This window comes from Python bivittatus, unplaced genomic scaffold (assembly GCF_059951505.1).
Source record: "Python bivittatus isolate LINGU-HERP-01145 unplaced genomic scaffold, Pbiv_v1 ctg000980_np1212, whole genome shotgun sequence".
NCBI classification, from domain to species: domain Eukaryota; kingdom Metazoa; phylum Chordata; class Lepidosauria; order Squamata; family Pythonidae; genus Python; species Python bivittatus.
Window position 1 is genome coordinate 5,155,349 of NW_028277125.1, and position 17,143 is coordinate 5,172,491.

General features: G+C 43.1%; 1 protein-coding gene and 1 pseudogene across 2 annotated transcripts in view; both read left to right on the plus strand.

The window, feature by feature from the left end:
- Positions 1-17,143, plus strand: part of LOC103060703 (cytochrome P450 2J5-like) — a 50,508-nt gene that overhangs the window by 7,588 nt on the left and 25,777 nt on the right. The window contains exons 2-3 of one of the 2 annotated variants that reach the window (XM_088132360.1): positions 15,625-15,787; positions 16,602-16,751. In XM_088132360.1, the coding sequence (XP_087988486.1) occupies positions 16,661-16,751 (91 nt within the window). In that variant the 5' untranslated portion in view covers positions 15,625-15,787; positions 16,602-16,660. Of the gene's footprint in view, positions 1-15,624; positions 15,788-16,591; positions 16,752-17,143 lie in introns of those variants that run through there. The other variant, XM_088132359.1, reaches the window with a different exon arrangement.
- LOC103055864 (uncharacterized) lies at positions 2,922-6,233 on the plus strand (annotated as a pseudogene).

Consider the following 17,143-nt stretch of genomic DNA (forward strand, 5'->3'; position numbering starts at 1 on the left):
CTTCATGCTTGGATCCTGTGGATAAAATCAAAAGGGTGGGGGACAAAAACAAACAAACAAACAAAAAGCAAAGGAAAACAAAGAAAGGGGGGGGAACAAAAACAAACAAACAAAAAAAAAGGGAATAGAAAAGAAAAATAACCTAGCCTATTTACACAAGTTACACAGGCTTAACTTGGGAACGGTGCCACCATCTGTTTGTGTCCAGGTACACTAGATGGGGTGAAATTACATCAAGGACTGTATGTGGTCCCTTCCATCGTGGTCCCAGGGCTCCTCCTGGTTTTCCTTTTTTCACCATAACTTGATCCCCTGGTTTAATGTAATTGTGGATTCTTTGGAAACAGCATCAGTTTGTTCTAAGACTTTAGCTATATCTGTTCTTAGTTCTGCTAGGTTTTTTAAGCCATTCAGGATTCCAATTCACATATCCTCCCCTTCCAGCTTCAGTTCCTGCTGGAGCAGAAAAAAAACTGCTCTTTCTCCTTAACTTTCCCTACATCTTCCTCTTCTGATCCATGCTTTCCTCCCTGACTTCTCTATAACTGCTTCACCCGCTCCTACAAGCTTCTAGTAGGAGCCCCATCCCATCTCTCCATGTTTTCTTTCAGCTTTCGCCACACTTGCACACGCTCCTCTCCATTCCCTACTCTCTGCCCCTGATTACTCCACAAATTCCTATTCCTGCTGTCTCCCCCACTTCTTTTCCACCTATCTCTTATTATTCGCACCTCCCCCACAGTCTTTACTTTACTTTCCTCTCCAACATTTCCAACAGCTTTCCTTGCTTCTCGCAGATCTGTTTCCAAAGTGGCCAAGTCTAATGGGTATGTTACAGACGCTGCTCCCAGGTTCAGCCTATGGTCACTCACACACACACTCACAGCCTGTTGAGGCACACGGATCTTGTCAGCCCCCTTTGCTTTCTACCTGGATTTCCAGATAGGTGCGGCTGGAGCAGACAGACACACAGCCCTGGTCAACAGCGTGGAAATAATTGGGGAAACACACAAATCACTTCCAACCGAGCACTGAGGCACGAGAGATTCTTTATAATACACAGAGACCCAGACAATCAGCATTTGCATTTTCATAAGCTAGTTTTAATAACAATTCATTACGAGCGTCCTCATTGTCAATCTGACGCTCAATGGCTAATTGGAAACGGCTAAGAAATTCAGAATAATTTTCAATAGATCCCTGCATGATTTTTGAAAAGGATTGTGTGGGGGTGGCTGAGGAATCATCAACTTTCCACAATGCAGATACAGCTGCTTGTGAAACCAAGGGAAATGAAGCCCTTGGAGAGTTGATTTGAGCGGCAGCAGTTGTAAAAATTCCTTGTCCCAGCAAGTGATCAATGGTTACATTTGCAGAGAAACCATCCTGCACAATAAGGGCAATTTGTTTTTGATATTCTGACCACCACACAACATACTGAGCAGGAGTTAAAATCATATTACACAGCATTTGCCAATCAGAAATCATCATGTCAGAAGAATTTGCAAGTGTTAGAAATAAGCCCATAGAATAGCGAGATTGTAAGCCATAAGTAGTTACAGCAGTTTTAATATCCTTTACAACTTTATAAGACAAAGGAGCAAACACTTGGGTAGGAGGGTTATTGGGGTTGTTGGGATCGGGAATATATGAGACAGGGAAGGCAGCACAAGATTGCATATCCTCCAAATCTAATTCCCCTCTAGCACGAGCCTCTATCATGGCGCGTACCAGGGGTCCGGCAGTTGGAGTTGCTGGAGGAGGGAAAAGTTCCTCATCCCTTTCCTTTGTTGTTAGAGGGAGAGGGGGGGCCGATGGCAAATGGCCCTAAATTCCTCATCCCTTTCCTTTTGATGTTAGAGGGAGAGGGGGGGCCGATGGTGAATGGCCCTCGTAAAGAGAAGGCGCTGTGATTTCAGCAGCAGCCATCCTCGGCTCCTCATCGTAAACTTCCAGAGCTTCTAAAAGAATACGGCAGGAGACAATAATTTGCTGTGGAGCTTTTGGTGGCTCATTTAAATACTTCAAAATCTTTCTCCACAATGTGGCTTTTGTTGACCCGGTCTCAGGATAGACCGGACATTTGAGCCAGACATATTTTAGCAGTCCAGCTAGCCTTTTTTTCTTAATTGGAGGCAATGGGGTGCCTCGATTAGAAAGAATAATGTTAGAGGCCTTGAGAAGGTTTCCAAGTTCGTGGAGGTGCACAATCTGAGACTTGGACAACCCACCTCCCATACTTACGAGGGGGCCGGCAGGCGGCCGGGATGCGTTGAGCCCGTTCTCGGGCGTAAGCACCGGAGGTCTCAGGCGGAGGGAGAAGGGGCCTTGAGAAGGTTTCCAAGTTCGTGGAGGTACGCAACCTGGGGCTTGGACAACCCGCCTCTGATACCTACGAGAGAGCCGGCAGGCGGCTGGGACGCATCGAGCCCTTTTCCCGGGCGTGAGTATCGGAGGTCTCAGGCGGAGGGCGACGGACGATTACCCAGTTATTGGGGATCACGTCGGGGTCACCAGTTGTAACATTCACGCAGTTACTGCGGGCCTCCCACGAGTGAGGGGAAAGAAGACACCAAACTGATTCTCCTTCGAGGGGGGTGAGAGCGCCCAGACCAGAGTCTGGAAACCTCTTTTATTGAGTACATCAGAGGGCTGGGTTAATACATCAGAGGGCTGGGTTAAGCATATATACGTCACACTACCTAATACAAGCCCATGACTATATATGGTAATACATGAAGCGCAAGGGATCATGTGCTTTGATTGAGCACGTGACAAGCTGCGGGGGCTTGCCTCCTGAAATTTGAGGCTTTACCCCATGTTGTTGCTGGTACTTTTCCATGCTAGTTTCCTTGTTAGCGTACAACTGATTTTACTAGTCTGCACTAACAGAAATGCCTAGCATGTGATGGGGTGTTATAATGCAACAAGTAATGAGTGAAAAAAGTGCAAAAAAGGAAATATAGAAGAAAAAGAAAGAAAAGAAAACTGTTTTAAAAAGCAGTTTCCGATCTTTGTAACAGCAGTCACAGTACATTTATATTTTACCCTTTCTCTCTAAAGTTACAAGATAATTTTCTTCTTTCTTTTTTTTATATTTTATTAGAGTTTATATATATATAAACTAATACAAAACTAAAAGACCTACCACCAAAAAAGAAAGAAAGAAATATAAAAGATGACTTCTCTCTTCCTCCAAACAAGTATATGCATAAGTATAACAGTAACTTAACACTTTCTCTAAGATTACTGAGAAAAGCCCTCTTCATCCCCTTTCTCATCTCTAAACAATAACCAAATTATAAAAAATATTCAACAATCAGTCTAATCAGCAAAACCATTAAGAGTGCCAGTGATAATAAACTATATATTTTAAGCTTAAACAAACAACTCTATTTTGCATTTTAACTTCTAATTTTTTTAAAAAAGTAAAACCTAAAAGATCTCTTCTCTTAAGCATACAAAATAAAATAATAATAATAATAATAATAATAATAATAATAATAATAATAGTAGTAGTAGTAAACTAAACCAATAAATCACTTTTACAGGTATAAATCATCGTCCTACACTCCTGGTCAGAAAAAGAAAATTCAATATTAATAATCTATTATCAAAACTCAGACAATTTAACCCTTATCTGATAAATCCACTTGAATTCCTTTCTCTTCTTTTTGACAGGCTCAGTCTTCAGTCTCTTCTCCAAATAAAATCCCAGATGGTAGTCTCTTATTCTCCCCCTGTCTATTTTCAGAAAAGGTTTCAGAGATTTGGTCTGTGGGACCAAACTCTCAAAGTCACTCTTCTGATCCATTACAGCTTCTTTCTCCATATCATTCTCATAATCAAGCAACTTTTAGTCCATCTTCAGATCCACAGCATCTTATTCCACATGTTCCATGTTTCTCTCATAATCTGGCATTTCTTTAAAGTCCATTTTAAAGTCTTTATTCAAGTTGTCCTCACCTTCTATTTTATCCAATGAAATCTTTTCTTCTTCTACAACCTCTTAGTCCCAATTTTAGAAGTAGTTCCTGGACACATTGATTCCAAACAGCTGACAATTCTTCTTTGAAAGAAGGACACTCCTCCATTGTGTTAAAATATATATTTTCCTTTAAGTGCTCTTTGGCTTCTCTGGTTAACATAATGTAAATTTTAGTCCTTTCAGCCACATATTTTCCTTTTTTTAAATAATAACTTTATTAAAGAAAATCAGAATGATAAAAAATAACAAGAACTAATAATCAAGAAAGAGAATAGAAAAAAAGAATAAAGAGAAAGAAAGAGTGTAAAAGTGCTCAGCTGCCTCCATCTAACCTTACCACCCAAGAGAGGAGAGCCCTGACAGCCCTCAGCAAAGATGAAACCATCACCATCCTGCCGGTAGATAAAGGAAGATGCACAGTGGTCCTGAACTCCACAGACTACCACAATAAAATTAATTCACTCTTGGATGACCACCACACATATGAAAAACTGAAAAGAGACCCCACCAGCAATTATAAGAAAAAGGTGATAGACTGCTTGAAACAATTGGAACAAGAGGGCGCCATCAACAGGGCAACCTACCACCATCTATATCCTGGAGAAGCCATCCCCTGCCTCTAAGGACTCCTAAGATCCACAAAGGAGGAGCACCCCTCAGACCCATTATCAGCAGATTCAACAACATACAATATTGCTAAACACCTTGCCATCATATTAGCACCTCTGGTTGGACACATTGACCACCACATTCATAACTCAGAAGAATTTGCTTCCAAAATAAGAGTCCTAAAACCGAATACAGATGAAACCATGGTATTCTTTGATGTCACCTCACTCTTCACCAGCATTCCCACCACCAATGCCCTAACAGCGGTTAGGAAGAGACTCGAAGATGACAGCACCCTTGATACGAGAAGCAATCTCAACCCAGATCAGATCTGCCACCTCCTGGACCTGTGTCTCAATACCACTTACTTCACTTACAAAGGAGATTTTTACAGACAAAAACACGGCTGTGCCATGGGTTCCCCTGTATCACCCATTGTTGCCAACCTATACATGGAAGAACTGGAGAAGAAAGCTCTCAGCTCATTCCAGGGAATAGCCCCAACCCACTGGTTCAGGTATGTGGTTGACACCTGGGTTAAAATCAGAGTCCAGGAGCTACAGGCTTTCACAGATCATATAAACACCATAGACCCAAACATTAAGTTCACCAGGAAGGACACCAAGGACAACAGTCTGGCATTTCTAGACTGTGAGGTTTCAATTGGGACCTGTGGTAAGTTAGAAATAGGGATTTACAGGAAACCCACACACCCAGATCAATATCTGCAGTTTGACTCCCACCATCCACTGCAGCACAAACTAGGAGTCATCAGGACATTACACCACAGGGCAGAAACCATCCCCACCACCATAGATGCAAAAAAGAAAGAAAACATACACATGAGGACAGCCCTTAAGGCCTGTGGGTATCCAAATTGGGCCTTTATTAAATCTACTTCTAAATCCAACAAAAAAACAGCAGACAGAGCTGAGAACCAGAGTCAAAGGAAGAATCTTGTCATTCCTTACATGGCTGGGGTGTCAGAGAAGATAAAACGGATTTTTGGAAAATGCCACATACCTGTGTTTTTCAAACCCACTAACGCACTGAGACAGAGGCTTGTACATCCTAAAGATCGAACACCAAAACATAAGAAGAGCAATGTAGTATATGCAATTCAGTGCAGTGAGGAATGCTCAGAGCTCTACATTGGGGAAACCAAACAGCCTTTACACAAGAGGATGGCCCAGCACAGGAGGAGCAACAATACAGGACCAGATCAGCAGTTTACCTTCATCTAAAAGAAAAAGGACACTCATTTGAGGACAATAATGTTCACATTTTGGACAAAGAAGATAGGTGGTTTGAGACAGGAGTGAAGGAATCCATTCATGCCAAAGTGGAAAATCCCCATGATGAAGAGGGAGCTGATGAGGATGAGCGAGCTCGTCCGTCGTTCAGGTCTGTACCAAAGCCCGGGCGCAGAGGGGGAGGCCGAAGAAGGAGGGCTAGAGGATTCGCTGATAGCCCCACCAACCACACCTGCCACCCCCCCAGCTCCGGCAGCACCGGGTCCTCCGGCAGGCCCAGTCCCGCCACCTGTGGCCGCGCCGATGTTACCTCGGAGGGTGGCCCCAATCCAAGCCCAGCAAGAGGCCCTCTTAAAGCGCTGGGGTTTGACCGAAAAATTTAGCGGGGACCCGAAGGAAGTACCTAACTTCATGGCGCAGACCACCATATGCATGGAGCAAACGGGGCATCTTTTCGCCTCCGACCGGGAGCGCGTACTCTACATCTGCAGAGCGTTCACCGGCAAGGCGGGAGAATGGCTGATCCAGCTCCGAGCGGCACGAGCGCCGGAACTAAACCACCTGGGGGGGTTCCTGACCGCCCTTCGCAGGAGATTTGAGGACCCCGGGGTCGTCACCCGCGCCCGGGCGCAACTGAGCACGCTGCGTCAGGGAACCCGTAGCCTCGGCGAGTACGCCCTGGAGTTTCGCGGCGTTGCGGGGCTGCTACCTGATTGGCGGAGCAGTTCAAAATTGACTGCTTCCAGCAAGGGATGCGTCGCGATCTCTGGAAGTTGGCGTTCGCCCGGGGAGACCCGAATTCCCTAGACGGATGGATCCAGCACGCGGGGAACGTCGAAGCCCGGTGGAAAAGAGTGGACCCGGACTTCGGCAGGAGGCCCAGCGCCGACGTCCCGAAGACAACCATCGAGGGGAGGAGACGAGAGAAATCCTAGAGCGGGCGATCGCGTTTGCTTCCGCTGCGGCGACCCGGGGCATCTGGCGCCTTCCTGTCCTAAGCCGCCACCCGCACGGGGGGGGGAGGCGAAAAAAGCCGCTGGAGCAGCGAAAAAAGCCGGCGCGAAAGGGAAAAAAGGAACCGCGGCGGCAGGCACAGAATCGCCGTTCCCAGACCTCGTCATCTACAAAAATGGATCCGTTGGAAAAGATCAAAAGGCAAGCGTCGAGATCGACAAGCCTGCTCACGAACCCAAGGCGGAGCCGGAGGAGGAGGAAGACGACTCCGATGACGATGAGTCGGTGAGTGTTACCACCCTTAAAGTGACTATTTCAGCGCTCAGAACAGAGTACAAAGCCACGCTAACCGCGCTAATGGATACCGGAGGCTCACGCTGTTTGATCAGTCCCATACTGGTGAACGCGTTGGAGCTAAGGGTGAAAAGAATAAAGACCCCGATAGTGTTCACCCAGCTGGATGGTTCCAAAGCAGGGGGAGGGGCGGTGCTGTATCGCACGGAGCCTTTCGAGCTGCAAGTGGGGACCCACAAAGAGACTCTTAAATGCTTAGTGGCTCCTTTAGGGAATTACGCCCTGATCCTCGGAGCGAACTGGGTGAAAAAGTGGGATCCCCGTGTTTTTTGGAAGACGGGGCAGTTGCAATTTGCAGATGGAATTTATGTGGGACCTGAGCAGTCAGGAAGAACGGAAACTGCGGCAACAGCTAGCAGCATGAACAAATCACTAGATTTGGACCCAGAGTCCCTTAAAGACATTCCTGAACCCTACAGGGATTTACAGGCTGTGTTCAGCAAGAAAGAAGCAGATACACTGCCTCCCCACGGAGACACTGACTGTGCCATAGAGATTCAGCCAGGAGCTAAATTCCCCAAAAAGAAAACTTATTCAATGACCCAGAAAGAGCTTGCTGCTCTGAGGGAATTTATAGACACAAACCTGGCAAGGGGATTTATACAGCCAGCTAAATCACACATGGCAGCTCCCGTGTTATTTCGGGAAAAGAAAGATGGAAGCTTGAGGCTCTGCACGGATTACAGGGGCCTCAATGCAATCTGCAAAGAAAATAAATATCCCCTCCCGTTAATGAAGGATCTGCTTGCTCAACTTTCAAAAGGGAAAATATTTACTAAATTGGACTTAAGGGAGGCATATTTCAGAGTAAGAATTCGCAAAGGAGACGAGCATTTCACTGCTTTTTCAACTCCCTTTGGCTGCTATGAATACAAGGTCCTCCCGTTCGGGCTTTCGGGAGCGCCCGGGGTGTTTATGCAACTAATTAATGAAGTGCTACATGAGCATTTATATCAAGGAGTACTGGTTTACTTAGATGACATCTTGATCTACTCTGACAACCTAAAGGACCATGTAAAATTAGTAAGGACTGTTCTGAAAAAATTGTTGAAACCTCAATTGTATGCCAAACTGTCAAAATGCGAGTTTCATAAAAAACAAGTAGACTACCTGGGGTATCGCATTTCTAAGGCAGGAATTGAAATGGACCCTGCTAAAGTAAAAGATGTTTTGGGTTGGGAACCACCTAAAACTAGAAGGCAATTGCAAAGTTTCTTGGGCTTTGCCAATTTTTATCGCCAATTCATTCCAAACTTTGCACAAGTGGCTTTGCCATTAACAGATTTACTAAAAACAAAAGGCAAAGTGGTGGCTAAAGCTCAAAAACCCGGGGCCCCGATAACATGGACAGAAGAGTGCCAAAGAGCTTTTGAGGCTCTGAAAGCTTTATTTACAGCAGAGCCAATTTTGAAACACCCAGACCCTGACAAGCCTTTTGTAATACAGGCCGATGCCTCAGACGTAGCAACTGGGGCTGTGTTACTTCAAAAAGATGAAGAGGGTGCACTCAAACCCTGTGCTTATATTTCTCGCAAATTTACTGAGACAGAAAGAAGGTGGCTTGTTTGGGAAAAGGAGGCTTTTGCAGTACGCTGGGCCCTTATGACCTGGAGGCATCTCCTAGAGGGAGGAGCCCAGCCATTTGAAGTATGGACAGACCATAAGAATTTGGAGTCTCTTACAGCTCCAAGAAAGTTGTCTCCTAAGCAAGTACGCTGGGCCCAATTCTTCAGTCGCTTTAACTTCACTTTAAAATTCATACCAGGAGGAAAAAACTTTTTAGCTGATGCATTGTCAAGATTGCCTCAGCATAACAGCCAAAGAGAACAGGTGGTAGCCCCGGTAATCTTTAAAGCACCACCTCAACTAGAACCTGGCTCAGTAGCTCTAACCAGATCTCAAGCAAAACTCCAAAAACAAAAACCTACCACCGACCTACTCCAAAAGATAAATCAAGCAAAACTCCAAAAACAAAAACCTACCACCGACCTACTCCGAAAGATAAATGCTGCTTTGGATTCTGATGAATGGTTCCAGAATAATAAAAATACTTTAACCCATGAAGACCAAGCTTGGTGGATGGGAGACAAGCTTTATGTTCCACTTTCATTTCGTAAACAAATTCTAGAAAGGGGACATGATGACAAGACTTCAGGCCATTTTGGATTTATAAAAACCTTACACCTTCTGCGCAGGCAATTTTGGTGGCCAACAATGAGAAAAGACATTTCTGACTATGTTTCTACATGCCCTGTGTGTGCAATGTCAAAGAAGAGAGGGGGAAAACCTCTTGGCCTTCTTCAATCTGTAGCATCTCCAAAAAAACCTTGGGAAGAAATTTCCATGGACTTTATTGTGGACCTACCTCTGAGTAATCACAACACAGTGATTTGGGTTGTGGTGGATCTATTTTCTAAACAAGCACATTTTATTCCATGTTCATCAATTCCGACTGCTAAAAAATTAGCTAAACTGTTCATTGCACACGTTTACCGCCTCCATGGCGCCCCCAAGAGGGTGATTTCAGATCGCGGGCCACAGTTCACCTCCAAATTTTGGAGGGAATTTCTTACATTACTTGGATCTAATCAAGCTTTGAGTTCCAGTTTTCATCCGGAGACTGATGGATCTACCGAGAAAATTAACTCTTTATTGGAACAATATTTAAGATGTTTCACAAATCATCAGCAGGATGATTGGTCTGAGCTTCCTTTTGCTGAAGTAGCTTATAACAACACAGTGCATCAAAGCACTGGATTTACACCATACAAAATAGCATCTGGCCAGGACTTTCCACCTTTCCCAGAATTGCCTCTTAAAAACCTGCCTGAACTCTCAGCAGACCAATGGATAAACAACATTATAACTTTATGGCCACTAATTGTAAAATCTCTAGAAAAAGCAAAAAGCCAGCATAAAAAATTCGCCGATAGAAAACGTACTGCAAACCCACCTTGGAAGGTAGGCGACCTAGTCTGGCTTTCTACAAAAAACTTAAAATCTTCCCAACCATCCAAAAAACTTGCTCCAAAATATGTGGGACCTTTCACAATTGAAAAAGTTATAAACCCTGTGGCATTTAAGTTATCTTTGCCAAAACATTATAGAAATATTCATCCTGTTTTCCATGCAAATTTGTTAAAAGCATTCAAACCCTCTGAAACATGGCATCCTGATCCTTCTCCACCAACACCTATCATGATTGAAGGACAAAGTCACTTTGAAGTAAAAGACGTTTTGGACTCTAGAAGACATAAAGGCAAACTCCAGTACCTGATTCAATGGAAACATTTTCCCAAAACCCATCACGAATGGGTGGACAGTATTAATGTTAAAGCACCTGAACTACTTCATCGTTTTCACTCAAAGTACCCTGACAAGCCTAAGTAAACATTTTGATGTTCATTGTTGTATTTCTATTTTCTTTTTCAGATTTTCTTCCGAATGTAGGCACATTCGTTCTGTTGGAGGGCGGCATGTCAGGATCTATGCAAACCAGATTCTTCGATTGTTTTAATATGCTTTAATTACTAATTATACTTTTGCTTTAATTGCTAAACATAGATCAATAGTGTAATGCTGGGAATGTTATTCTAACCGTTTGCTTGACCTGCCATAAGAAGGGGAAAGAGGAGGCCAGGTGCCGTTATCTCTATCTTGAGCCAGACATCCAAGGCCAGGACGTGTGAGAACTGGAGGAAGGCGCGAAGAGCTGCAAGTGGGAATAGAAACCTAGAAGGGGGGGAAGTTGGGCTTAAAAAGACAAGGCTTTGCTATGTTCAGGCAGACTCAACAAACTATGATGCTGTGCGTTTCTCCTAAATAAAGAAATCTGTAATGGAACTCTTTGGACTCCAGAGGATTTACTGAACTTTGGGATTGAGTGTGCAGACTCTGACATTATCAGAAACCACTTCCCCCAAACAAGGGATGAACACTTTATCTTGTATAGTTACTTTAGCTATAGAACATCAGCCAAGACAAGTTGTTGAATTCTAGGCTTGTATTTAGTCAGTAATAACTGTTCATTATTTATAATGATTTCACTGTAAGCAGAGTCTAGTAACCACATATCAAAAGAACGTTTGTCTCTGTTAAAAATCAAAGCAGATATCAGCCTAGTATTTGCTTGTTGTTTGACAAACTGTCTCTTTTCATGACGGACGAACCTTCTAGAACTATCAGTTGGCTGATTTTTCATAGGACAGTCTTTTAGAAGATGCTTGGTAGAATTACAGCGAAAGCATTTTTTTATTATGCATGTAGTCTCTATGCCAGCAGAAGGTCGCTGCCTCACATTATCAAGCCTTTTCTTTGAACTTTGCTGTAAATCACGGGAACCATGAATTTTCTGTAAGCGATTGGTAAGATAATCAACGGTAAGATCGTCAGGGGGTAAAGCTTGAACTGCTTCCACCAGCATGGCAAAAGAATCATCCAGACTCGAAAGAATTATACATGCTTTCTGTCTTTCCGGAATTTCTATATCACGATCTTTCAGCTCAGCAAACAAAGTTTTTATCTTATGTAAATGCTCCATTATATTAGCTCTTTGATCCAATTTAAGGTTATATAACTGTTTTGACAAACTTAAGATAGCAGCTGAGGTTTGTCTCGCATAAATATCACGCAAAGCCACCCAGCATGCGTTAACAGTTTTTAAATTACGAACATGCACTAATTCTGAAGACTCAAGTCCCAAGATCAAGTTATCATAAGCACGGTCCAGCATAACCTGCTCTGCATCCGTAGGTGCTGCTGGTGGGGGATTGTTGACAAACTGCCATAAACCTTCCTTTAGGAAAAAAGATTTCATCTTTATACTTCATGTCTGGTAATTCTTCGAATTTAATCTCTCAAAGGGAAGGCTCACTGCCGTCGTGGTGGTTGCCATGTTCCACTTTATAGGCACACACACAAAAACACAGAGAAAAAATCCGAACCTCAAACAAGAAGGTTGTACCAGACGTTCACAGGCAGGGCAATAAATCCAGACATAAATCTCTCTCCACTCAAGGACCTCAGTCCTGGCCTCCAGCACTCTGGGACCGGCACTCTGGGACCTCACGCCTGGGACAGCACTCCTGGGACCTCACACCTGGGCCCATAACCTGTTGTGCAGAGTGCAGCAATACTCTCAGGAAATTGTCAAAAATATATACCAGTATGAGAGATTTATAAAATGTAATATCCATATCTTGTTTTTTAAAGAAATCTAGCCAGAAAATATAAAATATCTCATCGTTTATTGATAAAAATGTAAAACTTTATAAAATATAAGTTTTATATAAAATATAGGAAAAAATACTTCTTTTCATGTATTTAGCATCTAAGACTTAACAACTATATAGGTATAACAAAGTCTCTAGCTAAACAAATTTTTAGAGAAGAGGTATATTACTTGGTTATTAGTTATTATTATATAACCCATAAAAATGACTACATGGTGGCTAAAACTCTACTGAGAGGCTGGGCATATAATCCTCTTGTTTTATTGCCATCCCTTGATTAATTAGCATGTATATGTCAATAGGTGGCAACAAATAGCAGTATATGTGTAAACCAACAATAACAATTTTTATATGACTTATTTAACTATAACAATTTATTTTAAAGATAACAAGCTACACTTTTTTAAATAAAAAAATCTTAACAGTGTTCAGGGAGAGGAGGTCCCTCAGAGAACCCGGCCCTATGCCATGAAGACTGATTGGGACAAGTCACTCAGTGAATTTCCATAGCTGTGGGTAGACCGGGGTCTTTCTGCTCCTAAGTAAGCACTTTAACCATTACACCACATGGCTCCTCAACAATAATGGGAATGAAAATCCCATCCAGATTGAGTTGAATGCTACTTATCACCTAGTGAACCTCTCAGGAAACATAATTTTGTCTCTTCTGAAGCAATACCAATTTATGGGCTCCTTTTCAGTGTATTACCCAGGAGCTCTGTTCATACAACACCCTGAACCCGGTTAGCAAGTCTGTATTTAAGCAATGTGGTGTAACATAAATGTGTTGCTGTGTTTTGTTTAAAAAGTAAACTGGTGCATTAAGTTGTGTGAATCCATCTATTGTGTTATAATTATTACTGTTTCCACAGCAACAGTTTACTGCTGGACTAGATTTCTTCATATATACACACACACACACACACACACACACACACACACACACATATATATATATATAGAGAGAGAGAGAGAGAGAGTCTCCATTGTTCCAAGTTAAAATCATCCCTCATAAACATGCTCCCAGTCAGGAATAGGATGTTCACGTGAGCACTAGAATTCATTAAGAATATTGTATTTTTTATTTCAACTGCTGTTAGGTATACCCGAAACTGCTGACACTGTGGATTTTTCCTAGCGAGTGTTTGGGTGTACAATTTCCCTGGCTCCTCCATGGAATTTTACAGGGAAAGGATATTATCCCAAACTTCCCCACTTCCTGTCCTTTTCCAAATGAATAAAAGCCATCAAGCTGCATAGGGTCCAGGGGCTAAAGTTATTTCAGTTCTCCTCTCTGTAATTCTTCTGATCTTTTCGTATCAGGAAGTCCTGATCTCAGAAACCCCCATCGGGAATGCACTTGGGAGGGAGGGCCTGAAGATCCTTTGCTCCCCTCAGCCTTCCACTGTGTTCCCAACCTGGGGCAGCCAACCTTTCGATCGGCTGCATCTCTCTGGCCTGATATCCGCTGGGCCAACTGCAGGGCTTTGGGGTGTCTTGTTCACCCTGGGCTCTCCATACGTAAACCACAGGAGAAAAATAGCAGAGAACAATACATCAGACACCAAGGCTTGCTGAAAGAAATGTCCTGATTATTCTTTAAAGGACAAGCAAAGACAAGAATAAGCCAATCTCTTCTGTGAGGACAATCCATTGCTAAGAATTGAGCCCTGCTTATTTGCTTGACTCCAGTGGGGCTGGGATACCCAGGGAGCCAGTAGTGCCGGAAAATGAGACATAAAAAGATATCTGAGGTTTGTGTGTCAGTTTTTCTGTTAACATTTGTACAATCACTTGCAGCCATTACTCCGTGTTCTGTTCTCAAAATATTTGTTTTTCAACATAACATGCAGCTCGTAAGAGATTATTATAAAAGAACACAGTGTCCTGTCACACCCTCTTATGCCTACTTTATGCATGAGTGAAATGCTCTCTCTCAACCTAGTTGGGGAGATTGTCCTTTTCCAATCACAGCAAAGGAAGGAAAGCCAGCAAGCTGCATAGGGTCCAGGGGTTATAGGCTGTTTCGGTTCTCCTCTCCATAATTCTTCTGTTCTCTGAGACTGGAGTTCTTCTTCTGTCAGGAAATCCTGATCTCAGAAACCCCCATCGTGAATGCACTCGGGAGGGAGGGTCTGAGGATCCTTTGCTCCCCTCAGCCTTCCACCGTGTCCCCAACCTGGGGCAGCCAACCTTTCGATCGGCTGCATCTCTCTGGCCTGATATCCGCTGGGCCAACTGCAGGGCTTTGGGGTGTCTTGTTCACCCTGAGCTCTCCATACGTAAACCACAGGAGAAAAATAGCAGAGAAGAATACATCAGACACCAAGGCTTGCTGAAAGAAATGTCCTGATTTCTCTTTAAAGGACAAGCAAAGACAAGAATAAGCCAATCTCTTCTGTGAGGACAATCCATTGCTAAGAATTGAGCCCTGCTTATTTGCTTGAATCCAGTGGCGGTGGGATACCCAGGGAGCCTCCAGGGCCAGTCCAAAGGCTCACATGGGAGAAACGTTTTGCAGCATTGCTGAGTCATTTGTGCAATCAGTTGAGTGGCCGCTCCGTGCACTCTTCTCAGAATATTTGTGCTTTGGCGTTTCCAAAATAGATCGTAAGAAATTATTATGAAAGAACATGGTCTCCTTCCCACCCTCCTCCATCTCCTTTATGGATACATGAAATGCGAAATGTTGACCTATTTTGGAGCACAGAATTTACTGGAGTTTACAAAGAAAAAAACTGGAGCTTCAGCTCTATTATCGTCAGCACAGGTTTGTGCTTCAAGTACTCATAAGTGCTGTGTCTAGTGAAGCAAATCCCATCAAGGTCCCATTTCCTCTGAACAGGAAATGTTTCCCCAAGATCGGGAAAAGAATTTTTCCATTTATAAAATAAGATGTCCATAGTCCACAAGTCCTGGAACACACCATCCTCAGTCCCAACTCTGCACCATTTCTGATGTGTCACTTCATCACAACTATCACCTGTTGAGAAAAAAGAGCCTCCTCCTCCAAACGCTGCTCTACTGTTAGTGCTATCCGCTGATGAAAATTCAGAGAGCAAATAAGATTTTGGTGGTTCACAAATTTGTTTTTGTATGGCACATAATGCTGCAAGCTGAGGTTTACAAAGCATCTTGTAAGAGAAGAAAGGGAAGCTGGAATTGAAGTTTTCATATTGACCTGCAATTATGTGTAATAACGTAGAACGTTTCTCTTCTCTGTTGCAAACTGCAGCTGACAAAGCAATATGGGAACATTTTTTCTCTGCGGGGAGGCAGTTATCATATTATAGTCCTCTCTGGATACCAAGCAGTGAAAGAAGGACTGATTGACCATTCAGAAGCCTTTGTTGATCGCCCAATCACACCTTTCATTTTAACTGCCACTAGAAAAAGGGGTAAGTCATAGTTAAAACTCTTAGGAATTATTTTGTGTTGTCTTGTTAAAATCAGCATGGCCAACAGTCAGAGGTGTGCATTGAAGTATCTGTCAAATAGAGAAAGCTGTTCAGGCAAACATCACCTGAAAAGGAAGACAAGTCTTTTGTGATCATTCTGTCTGCCAGTAAATCTGGAATTGCCCATTGCCCTGCATTTGTCAACCATATTAAAAAGCAAGGAGAGTGCTATATCATCTATTCATCAGGGTTTAGAAGAATCCAGAAAGGTGAAGGCAATTAATTGTTAAAAGGGAAGTAATTTGGTGGTTCCCATGAGGAGAAGGATCATTAAACAGGCAACTTTTGATGGACCAAATCAGGGCAGGGAAGGTCTCATCTGAAATGGTGCAGGAAGGGCAGAAATATTGGCAACCACATGTCTTTATTATGATTTTTATTTCAGAGGTTTCTATCATACATTATATGAGATGTAAGGAGGAGCCTTCATGAAAGAGAAGGAATATGGGGCTTCAGTAGCCAACCTATAAGATTAAAAGTGTGCTAAGAACTCTCACACCATGAAGATGAACTTCTGTAGTATCACTTTCTCTGTATCAGTTGAGGCTTTCTATCTGATTAATAGTCCAGGTTTCCCATTAAGATTGTTGGTTTGTGACCTAGGCTACTACTCAGTATAAAAAGCTGGGTAGAAAGGGTTGGATTCTTCAACGCAGAAGCATAAACTGCATACTCATTTTGAAGGCTGCCAACCGAATTAATTAATTTGTATTTTTGAGAACAATAATTTCTCTGTGTTTCTTGATGGCTTCAGGTATTGTCTTTTCAAACGATCACACGTGGAAGCAGCAAAGACGGTTTGGTGTTGTTACCATGAGAAAGTTGGGACTGGGGAAAAAAGGCATGGAATCCCAAATCCAAGAGGAGGCCCAACAGCTTGTGGAATTCATTGCAGAGATAAAAGGTATGTGATAATCTGAGATGGTAGGGGCATGAGTGTAAGTGTACCACAATCATACATGGAGGTCTTCTAGACCAAAATCCTGCCGAAGGAGGTTATAACCTAAACTGGTATGCTAAAGGTTGCCAATAGACAGATATTAACTGATTCCAAGAAGATTAAACAAGATGGACACTCGGACAGGCAAGATTCTGTTAGTATAGCCAACCTCAATAAAAGTAGTTTTAGCCTTCTTGTGGAGTTGGTTTCCTGGTCTGGTCTACCTAGTCAGGCTCACATCAATCTTGTAAGCCTTTGTGTTGTACCTCCTTGTGTTGGCCTGTACTCATGACGGAACAACCTGGGAGTTTGGGTACGTCCATCATTGTGATCATGATTGTGATCGTTGTGATTGA